The sequence below is a fragment of the Primulina huaijiensis genome, chromosome 1 (assembly GCF_012295235.1).
Source record: "Primulina huaijiensis isolate GDHJ02 chromosome 1, ASM1229523v2, whole genome shotgun sequence".
Classification (NCBI taxonomy): Eukaryota; Viridiplantae; Streptophyta; class Magnoliopsida; order Lamiales; family Gesneriaceae; genus Primulina; species Primulina huaijiensis.
Window position 1 is genome coordinate 6,345,036 of NC_133306.1, and position 11,057 is coordinate 6,356,092.

An 11,057-nucleotide genomic window follows, 5' to 3' on the forward strand; every position below is an offset into this window, starting at 1 on the left:
TCACTAATCATAAAATTAGAAAAAATACTTATTTTGACGGATAATGTACCTATTTTGGTGTTTCAAATATTTGATTTGGTTATTTGAATACTTCAAATGTGTAAGAAAATACTTGAGTTTCAAGTAATATTAATTAGCTTTTGATTGCGTCATTTGTGAAGTTAAAATGTGATACCTAAATTGATACAAATTGTATCTAATTAGAGTCTACAAATACATGATTTTACTCCCTAAATACTCATATCCAATTATTTGAGGATGTCAAAATATAGTTTGATAATGACATTCATGAAGTAAAAAATTTGATGCCTAAATTAATACAAATAAGACATAATTCGAGTCCATATATTTGATTTTATCATTTAAATACTCAAATTAGATTATTTGATGATATCAGAATATATAATTTGTAGTTAATATTGAGTGACTTTTGATGATGAGATTTTTAAATTAAAGACGTGGTACTTGAATTGGTACAAATAGTACCTAATTCGATCCTACATACACTTGATTGTACCTTTTTAAGACTCAATTTTGATTATTTTAGTATAAAAAAATACAGTTTCATGTAATATTTAGTGACTTTTGATCTGTCATTTGTGAAGTTAAAATGTGATACCTAAATTGGTACAGATAGTATCTAATTTGAGTGTACCAATATTTGATTTTACTCCCTAAATACTAAAATTCAATTAATTTTTTATGTCAAAATATATATTTTGAAGATAATATTGAGTGGTCTTTGATGATGATATTCGTGAAGTAAAAATGTAATACCTAAATTAATACAAATAATACCTAATTCGAGTCACGAAATACTCGATTGTACACTTTAAAGACTCAGATTTGATTATTGATGATGTCGAAAAATATAGTTTGAAGTTAATATTTTCTATGGTGTCATTAATGAAGTAAAAATGTGATACCTGAATTGGTATAAAGAAAACCTAATTCGAGTTACAAATAGTTGATTTTACCCTTAAATTGATATTGTTTGGCAAAATTAGACTGTGTATACAAGCGTGTCAGATGATCCCAAACCTCTTTAACAGTCTCGTATTTTTNGTAAAAATGTGATGCTTAATTTAATAATAATAGTACCTAATTCGACTCCATGGATATTATCGAGCGACCTTTGGTAATGACACCAACAAAAGCTATGAACTTCAAACTATATTTTTTTTACATTCGTGAAGTAAAAATGTGATGCCTAAAAATGTGACATATTACTTATTTGATAATGACATCCATGAATTATAAATGANTTCATAACATAACCCCAATACGAATAATTTTTTCCATCCAATTGAACACTAATCGGCTGAAGAGAATCTTCTTTACAAGTAGCCTTGATGACAAAACCAAACAAAATCGAACGAATAAACAAAACACGATGCTGAGAAGAAATCGTATGTGATTACCAAAGAGAAACTATACGAACGAAAAGTTGTACGAACACAACAAAAAATCGGTGAAAGCTGTGGATGAGATTAACAGTTCTTCTCTACAATTGACAGATCAATGAGATAGAGGATCTGATACCATGAAGAAATAGAGAGTGAGCGAAAAACTCAAGTCGCAGTGTTGTGAAACTGAATAAAGAATATAAAGAAATATGTTTATATATTTAAGGTAAACACAAAAAGAAGTGGACTATGGTATATTTTTAACAAAATTAAAATAATAATAATAATAAAATAAATTTTGAATCCGAAAATTTTTCCCTTATTCAAATTTATTTAAAAAAAAAAAAAAGAATCGAGTGAACCGTCTAATTACTCGAAAATATAAAAACATATATTTTTGGACAAATGTGAGGAATCATTCCTCGGATTTGTATTGAATCATTACTCCGAATGTTAAAAATTGGTAAAAACCTTCATTTTGTTATATTTTGATAAATTGATTTTATTTTTACAATACTTAATTAAAAACCCGAGTATTGGAACATGTCAAGTTAAGTTTGATACGCCACATATGCATCGAAAAATATTAATATTCTTTGTTCTTTTGATAGAAAAACATAATATAATTATTCAAACTAATCTATTATGAATTCAATGAAACGTAGAATTAATATATGATAACCCACATTTTAATAAAATTTTGTGTCATCTTAGTTATCGTGATCACCGAACTAGGTGGCTTCCTAGTAAAACCCCAATATAATAAAAATAGAGTATATATGAGACACAATCAGCAGTTAATCAACGTTCGTCTTGTCCCTCCTTTGAGGGACAAGAGATGGGGATGAAATAGCCACACTCGCTTTACACCGATCTTCATATATTTTGGCCAACTTCGTCGTTTCAGCTCCGAAGAAGGTTCAAGCCTTACATTTTTTGTTTAGTCTTGTAATTGGTGCGAGTTATAAGGATTATTGGGCTCGAGTCAAGCTAGGGACTCATTCTAAATGAACGGAGTCAAGCCAACCACTGAATCCCCAGCTGACCATCGGGTATCGAGTACGTGGGAAAATAACATTTTGGTCCAGTAATTTACATTTTTTTTTAATTGTTGATTATGTTATTAGTCATTTCACAATTTTAGTATACCAACTTGAAATTTTTTGAACTTAGCCATTTATCATCTGAATGATGACATAACATCGGGACTTATTGACGTCGCATCGGATATTGCTAACGTATCTGATGTCACATCAACAGAACGATGAAAAAGACTAAAATAAAAAATTAGTAGAATAAAAGTAAATTGACTAAAAATATGATAAAAAAACATGAAAATTAGGATATAAAAAAATGTTAACCCCTTTATGCATGTATATAAAACTTATCGAGTAGTTTGTAGATCTTTGTGAATCAACTAATAAAAGGAGATTTCAAATTAAATTTATAGGCTAATATTCTTTTGGTATTTTTTTAAACGCGAATATTCTTTTGGTATTAAATTCCACCACGAAGGGTAGTGGGCAGTTAAAATAACCAAAATGAAGACAAAATCCACATCAATTACGATGATTCGTCATTTAATTTATAATTGTCGAGACGTCATATTTGAAACTTTGCCCCCCAAAACAAACTTGCCCCCTCCTTGCGTCGAGAGAGCAACTTTGAATTGATTATGTTAATTATCAACATATTATTAATTTTATTAGTAAGTCTTGTCATTCGAATTTTTATCTGTGAGACGAATTAACTCTACACATATTTATAATAATAAATAATATTTTTTTACAATTTTTATGAATGATAAATAGAAGATTCATATTACAAAATTAACTCGTGAAACCGTCTCATAAAATTTTTTTTTTAATTTTATCATGTAAGGCTTTATAGCATTGGATATATTTACTTTTAGCTATGGTATCATTGGAAATCAAGGTGATGATTTATTTGACTCGAAATATTAATTCTATTTCAAGACTCATTGTCATTTGACAAAAATTTGTGTGAGACGGTCTCACGGGTCGTATTTTGTGAGACATATATCTTATTTAGGACATCTATGAAAAATTATTAATTTTTATGCTAAGAGTATTACTTTGTATTGTGAATATCGGTAGGGTTGATCCGTCTCACAGATAAAGATTCGTAACACCGTCTCATAAAAGACCTACTCTTATTATTTTGGTTATTTTTTTCATGTCACGCTAACATAATACCGACACTACATCGATATCCTTGTCTTTGAAAAAAAAATTATAATCATCAAATCAAAAATTTTAAAAATATACCACTAAGAGTGTAAGACTAAATTTTATCAATATAAAAAATCAAAATAATGGAGAGTCAAACACAATTTTGACCACGATCGAAGCAGATTCAATCATTGTCCGTCCATCTCACGCCACGTCGGGCGTCCAGGTTCAATGAACCTTCGCCGGCCGCCTCCTCACGGATCACCCCGCCCCGTTATAATCTCTCTATCCGTCCCCCCGTTTCAAAAACTCACCAATATTTTCGAGAGATCAAAACTCAGACAAATTTCTTCTTCAACAGTGAGATTTCGTGATTACTAATAAATACAGAGAGCAGACCACTGCATAAAGAGATGGCTTTTGCTGTTACTTATTCATCAGCAGTTCGTACCTCGTCTTTATCTCCTCCGATTGACAAGCACGGAGGTAACCGTAGCATGCATCGATTCTTTGTCCAACCTTTATTTGTAGCATTTTTTTCCTTCTGTAATCTTAATATCTCATTATTCTGTGTTCTGCAGCTGCACTGTTCGATTCATTTCAACCGTCGGAAACGCCGCATTTCCAATCAAATGCCGTGAAATTCTCACGGAGAATCCGCACCGTTAAGCCGTTGAACGCTGAACCGGAGAGGAATGATTTGATTGTCCCCTCAGCGGCAAAGTTATCCGCTCGCGGTTCGTAATTAACTACAGAGTGTTTTACTTTCTGCATGCGAATTTCTTTTTTATTAATTTCTTTTTGTATAATATGGCAGAAACGGGTGAGGAAGTTGCCAAGATCGACTATGAAAAATTGGCTATGGAGCTTGAAAATGCTTCGCCTTTGGAGATTATGGACGTGGCACTCGAGAACTTTGGAAACGATATCGCAATTGCTTTTAGGTATCAAACTTACTTCGAAATTGACGAGTGCAAGATTGATACATCATACAAACCTTAAGATAAGCATTTATTTGAATGATATTATTGTAAAATCACATTTCGATTGGTCTAACTTAAAAAGAAATTTTGATGTTTAAATAATTGTATAAGTCGTTTTTTCATTAACTTTAGTTGAAATGTATGCTCGTAAGTTTTAATCGCCATCTTATGCCAAACCTAAGAAAGTTCTACTACTCACATATAGTATTATTCTTAAACTTTCCTAGTAATTTGTATGTTTTTTTTTTGCCCTAATTTTTACACGAGAATTACCTGTTTTTTTACACGTACTTGGGATTTTCTTATGTTGCTTGTGGCTGAAGGTGCTGTAAATGTATTAAATATCTTGGGAACTATGAATCTAGATTTGGTCGGATATTGTTCTCGGTTTCATGTGGAAAATGAGTTAGCCAATTTCATCCAAGTGTGCTCAATCAAACTATCTAACAGATTTGCTTTCAAAAAAAAAAAAGAAGAAAGGAAACCACTTAACCAATTTCTATATTTTTCAGTGGTGCAGAGGATGTTGCTTTGATTGAGTACGCGCATTTAACTGGTCGACCATTCAGGGTTTTCAGCTTAGATACAGGGAGATTGAACCCAGAAACGTACAAATTGTTCGATGAAGTCGAGAAACGGTACAGCATTCGAATAGAGTACATGTTCCCGGATGCCACTGAAGTTGAGTCCTTGGTCAGAAGCAAAGGGCTTTTTTCTTTCTATGACGATGGCCACCAGGAGTGCTGCCGAGTAAGGAAAGTTAAACCTTTAAAAAGGGCTCTCAAAGGGTTGCGAGCATGGATAACAGGCCAACGTAAAGATCAATCCCCCGGGACTCGATCAGAAATCCCCATCGTGCAGGTTGACCCTGTTTTTGAGGGCTTGGGTGGTGGGATTGGCAGCTTGGTAAAGTGGAATCCTGTTGCAAATGTTCAGGGAAACGACATCTGGAGTTTCCTTCGGGTCATGAACGTGCCGGTAAACTCGTTGCATGCTCAAGGCTTTGTCTCAATAGGATGTGAGCCTTGTACCAGGCCGGTACTACCTGGTCAGCATGAGAGAGAAGGAAGGTGGTGGTGGGAAGATGCCAAGGCCAAGGAATGTGGTCTCCACAAAGGCAATATCAAAGAGGATAATTTGAATGGCACTGGAAATGGTTCCATTCTTGTCAACGGCACCGCCGCACACGCCGATCTTTTCTCGACCCCAAGCATCATAAACTTGAGCAGACCTGGAATTGAGAACCTGTTGAAGCTGGAGAACAGGAAAGAACTGTGGCTGGTTGTGCTCTACGCACCTTGGTGCCAGTTTTGTCAGGGAATTGAGAGCTCATACATGGAATTGGCGGAGAAGTTGGCAGGTTCTGGTGTTAAGGTGGCCAAGTTCAGGGCGGATGGAGATGAGAAGGCTTTTGCGCAACAAGAATTGCAGTTGGAGAGCTTTCCCACTATACTTTTTTTCCCTAAGCATTCACGTCCTGTGAAGTATCCAACAGAGCAGAGAGATGTTGACTCGTTGATGGCTTTTGTGAATGCTCTTCGATGAAGGGATTTCTCATGGATAAGTTATATACAAGTATATGGCTTTGATTTGGTTTTGTTTTTCTTGTTTCTTTGTGTCGGTTGGGTTCTCACCAATTTTGTACGTAAGTGTAACGATTGGGGACAAGTGAAATGTTCATTTAGTTGGAACATGGAAGGAAAGATTTAATGGAACTATTTTTTGTCAATTTTAGTACTATATTATTGCAGCAGCACAGTTAGATGGGTAAAAAGGGGAGCTCATCTGTTCATAAGTAAAACAATTTCAAACTAAATATTCAAGTTTTCATTTCCAAAAATAGAATAAGTTAGGACACTGAAATTGAAATAGTAAATGGATCGAAAGATCTCATTCCAGAATAGTTTCTTTCAAAAAATCTTGCTTGCAAATTCATCAACAATCTTGCCATTTTCGTGCATTGCCGCTGACACCATGTCCAAGTCTTTTTGCTTCTCTAGACTTCTTCCCAACTGCAAAGCAAGCTTCAGTTCCGCCAATTCCCCATTTTCTCTTCTTCTCACTTCTGCCTCTCCAATGTTCGATTAAATGAACTCCTCAAGATACTGAAAAAGTCCTGCGTTGCCTCTGTACATTTCGATAACCATTCCCACTTGTCCACCGTGCTCAATAGAATTCACTATCATTGCCAATGCACCAGCCACAGCTGCTATGGCCATTTAGTTAACACCAAGATCAGAACAAGAACCTTAAAAACCAGAGCCAACAGCAGCCATGGCCGTGAAAGAAGGGCCTAAAACGGCCAAAATCTTGTTAAATTTCAAAGCCATGTTCCCTAGTCTGACATGATCTTGTTATCTTGTCTTCAACACATGACCTATCTCCCTCATTTCACCTTCCATCTCCGGGCTCCAACTGTTTCTATTCTGACCCACCTCACGATATCTCTCGTGATATTGCTCTAAATTTAAATAATTTCTCTTTTGAAACTGTTTCGATGACCACCAAACAGCAGGCTCCAACTTTCTTGGAAATTTATCAAGCATCATCCTTATGATAGGCAGAGGATATTCTTTATCCAGTGCTAAAATCATTTCCACCATATAGTCCACGACCAATTCATTCAAAGAATACCAAATAGCCAGCATCGTTTCAGTTTCTTCACGTAATTTCTTGAACAATCTTGTGGCGTTTCGCTGTTCTTCCACGGGCTGTGATGGTTGACTCTTGTTCACCACAATTAACATCCCTGCTGAAAACAGAAAAACCGACGAACATTTCAACATAAAAGCCAGCTCTGTCGCCCCTCCAACCCCCACATGAATTCCGACCATAATGGTGGCTGCGAGGATGATCATGTTGATAGAATTTAGTAAAAGTGAATTCCAGTTATCGCGCTGATTGCCAATATTGGTCTGCATTTCAATTCTATCTGATAGACATTCGAGTATGGAGTAAATCTTTGCTGTACCGATATCAATCTCTTGGCTGCATGGCTGCAGGATAACTGGAATTTCATCCACATTTCTTGTACAAGTTTTGTTAGGATCTTGGGCCAAGATTCTGGCATACTTTTTCAGATATGAAATATTAAATTTTCTTGGATGGCTTACATTAAAAATGGGATTTAATCGAGACCGGGCTTTAGCCCAATGGTCTCCACTAGCTTAAGCTGGCTCCATCCCCGGGTTCGATCCTCTCCCCAGCGTACGTTGGAATAAAAAAAAATGGGATTTAATCTTTTTGAAGAAAAATAAATGGAACTGTAGGAAGAATACAAAGTTGATGACTGAGCAGCCATTGATCTGAATTTGTGATGCATCTTTTCATGCAAAAGCCTCCCATATTTAAGGGACAAAGATCAAAGAATGAAATTATAAAATTATTTATTTTGGGACGATCTCGAGAAAATGGGTTTACCATGGAGACCCAGTAAATCCCAGTAAATCGAATGAATGAATTATAGGGATGACAATTTTCATCAAACAAAATGGAGAATCCGATACCCGATCTGAATGTAGGAGATATTTTACCCGATTAAATAAATAGATAATCGCATATGAGGATTTTTGAGTACGGAGATGGAGACCTGTTTTAAAGAATCTTACATATACTCGATCCTAATAAACACACACACATACACATATATATATCCATACCCGACCCTATTAAATATATTTAATATGATTTTTTTTGAATGATATATTTTTTTGATGGTAAAACTCGTAATTTTATGATTTTTTTGAATGATATTAGTTGAATGTAACGAAGAAAATTATTAGTACAGATTTGATGTTATTTTTGTAAGATAATGATGTCATAATAAATTGTTTATAATCTTTGGTTATTTTTTATGTAATGTTTAATTTGTTCTTTTCATATATATTTTTTTCATTATTGTTCTCAATAATTTAGCAAATATCTACAGTTTACTCAGAAATTTGACATTTATAGGTGATAATAAGATATTTGAGTTAGATATTGATATCCAATCCTCCAATTTTCATCTCTAATGAATTGGGTAGAAGGATACATTTTTACATAATAGTTTGCCTAATGCATCGAAGCTTGTTTTACGCATGTGGCGCGTTGGATAATTTGAGCATTTTTAGATTTGTTTGTTATTTTCATATTTCAAAATAAAACTAGATTAGATTAATTTGTTGTAACAAATTATTTGTTCTTATTTTATATCATTCTTATCCTTGTAGTATATCTATAAAGTGTACGCAAGAGATGAAATAAAACAATATGATTTTTGCTCTCTTCATTTCTCACATGATATCAGAGAAACTTAGTCATATCATATATAATTCCCTTATTCAATTCCATACTTTTCCATTGTTTCTTCAATATGGTTGGCAAAGAAACATCTCCAAACTCTTCAGCTCTTATCAAAACCGACTCGTTAGCATTGGAACAACACGAATAGGGAGCGAGATACTGGAATACTCGGGGAATCCCTATTTAGCTTGTTAAACGACAGAAGAGCTGCTACGATGGGGGAACCTCACCCAGTCAATCCTATGAGTAAGCCTTTTTACTAAGAAGTAGAAGTTCACATGCCGAGTAACAGATCTCAAACAAACAATGGCTGACAACGGGGTCTCTTTCCAAGAAATAAAATATGGCTACACTTCCTTAGGAAGTAAGAACTGGTGGAAGTGAGCGAACTACTTCTCCAGAAGGGGCTTACCCTAAGAAAAAATAATATGTGATTCAATCTAAACCTGGCTCCGATAGCCCTTCAACTGTTCTTGTTACTCTTTTATTGACTGGAGACAATTACAGTTCATGGAGTCGTGCGGTAAAAATGGCACTCCATGCTAAAAACAAGTTTGGCTTTGTTGATGGATCTCTTAAAATGCCACAAGGAAAGGATGATTTTTCCAACTGGGAACGGTGTAACGACTTAGTTGGGAGTTGGATTCTTAACTCCGTTTCACCAGAGATACGTCCAAGTATCTTATATGCTGAAATTGCAGCTCAGATCTGGACGGACCTTAAGGATCGTTTTTCTCAATCAAATGTTCCTAAGATCTATCAATTGAAACAATCAATCTCCACTCTCAACACAAGATGGTATATATGTGTCCCTATATTTCACATAACTCAAATCTTTGTGGGATGAACTCAGTTCCATTATTTCTATTACTCCATGTATTTGCGGCAATGCTAAAAATATCCTTGATCAACAAAATCAAGATCGTGCCATGGAGTTTCTTCAAGGCCTGCATGATTGTTTTTCAGCTATTCGCTGCCAAATTCTTCTAATGGATCTTTTCCCTTCAATTAAGCGAATCTATAATTTGGTCCGTCAAGAAGAAAAACAACAAGAGATCAATATCTGAACTACTCCTAATGTTGATTCAGCAGCATTTCAAGCATATAAGCCGCCTTCTCGATCTTTGGGAAAACGCCAACGTCCTTTCTGTGAGCATTGCAACAAGCATGGTCATTCTCTTGCCACATGCTATCAGATTCATGGCTTTCCCGATACACAAGTTAAGAAATCAGCAACCTCCTCCGACTTTGCAGATGCGCAGATGAAGAAGACAGAGCCGCCTTCCGCTACTTTTGCTAGCCAATTAACATCTGAACAATACAATAAACTTCTTGCACTTCTCGCCAAGGACGAATCTGGTGGTTCATCGGTCCAATTGGCAAGTACAGCTCTTACTTGTTTACCCTCTTGTTGGATTATTGATTCGGGAGCCTCTAATCATATATGTACTTCTTTTTTTTCTTTTTTTTTTCATATCGTAAAGTCAATAACAGTTTATCGGTTCAATTACCTGATGGTTCTCAAGCGCCTGTGACACACATAGGCACTGTTACTTGTTCGTCATCACTAACTCTCACGAATATTTTTCACATTCCATCATTTAAATTCAACTTACTTTCTATCTCACAATTAACCAAGTCCACAAATTGTGATGCAATTTTTTCTTCAACTTAATTTTTTCTTCTTCTTCATGTATATTGGTCGGGGTAGTGCTCGTAATGGCCTTTTCTATTTAGATGCAGACTTAACTTTAAATTCTGACTTTTCTTTCAAGCACTGTAATAAATTCGACCTGTGGCATTCTCGCCTGGGTCATCCATCTAGGTTTCGTTTTGATTTTATTGTTAAGAATTCTCCAAATATTTTTGCTAATAAAGATTTTATTTGTGACGTTTGCCCTCGTGCTAAACAGTCGAGGGCAAACTTCACGACTTTCTTTTTCTCGAAGTACATCTTGTTCTTCTCATTGTTTTGATTTAATTCATGTTGACATTTGGGGTCCTCTTTCTATACCTTCTCATAATAGATCTCGTTTTTTTCTTACTATCGTTGGTGATTATTCACGATGTACTTTGGTTTATTTATTAAAACATAAATATGAAACCTTTAATATGTTAATTCATTTTTTTAATCAAATTAATCGTCAATTTAATACGAAACTTTCTCGCATCAATTCTGGCAATGGGGAAAT

General features: G+C 34.8%; 1 protein-coding gene across 1 annotated transcript; it reads left to right on the forward strand.

Moving 5' to 3' along the window:
* Positions 1 to 3,892: 3,892 nt before the first annotated feature.
* On the forward strand, positions 3,893 to 6,321 carry LOC140980378 (5'-adenylylsulfate reductase 3, chloroplastic-like). Its single transcript, XM_073446164.1, has 4 exons — positions 3,893 to 4,084; positions 4,180 to 4,335; positions 4,416 to 4,542; positions 5,094 to 6,321. The coding sequence occupies exons 1-4, from the start codon at positions 4,012 to 4,014 to the stop codon at positions 6,124 to 6,126; spliced, it is 1,389 nt and encodes a 462-aa protein (XP_073302265.1). The 5' UTR covers positions 3,893 to 4,011; the 3' UTR covers positions 6,127 to 6,321.
* The last annotated feature ends 4,736 nt before the right edge of the window (positions 6,322 to 11,057 follow it).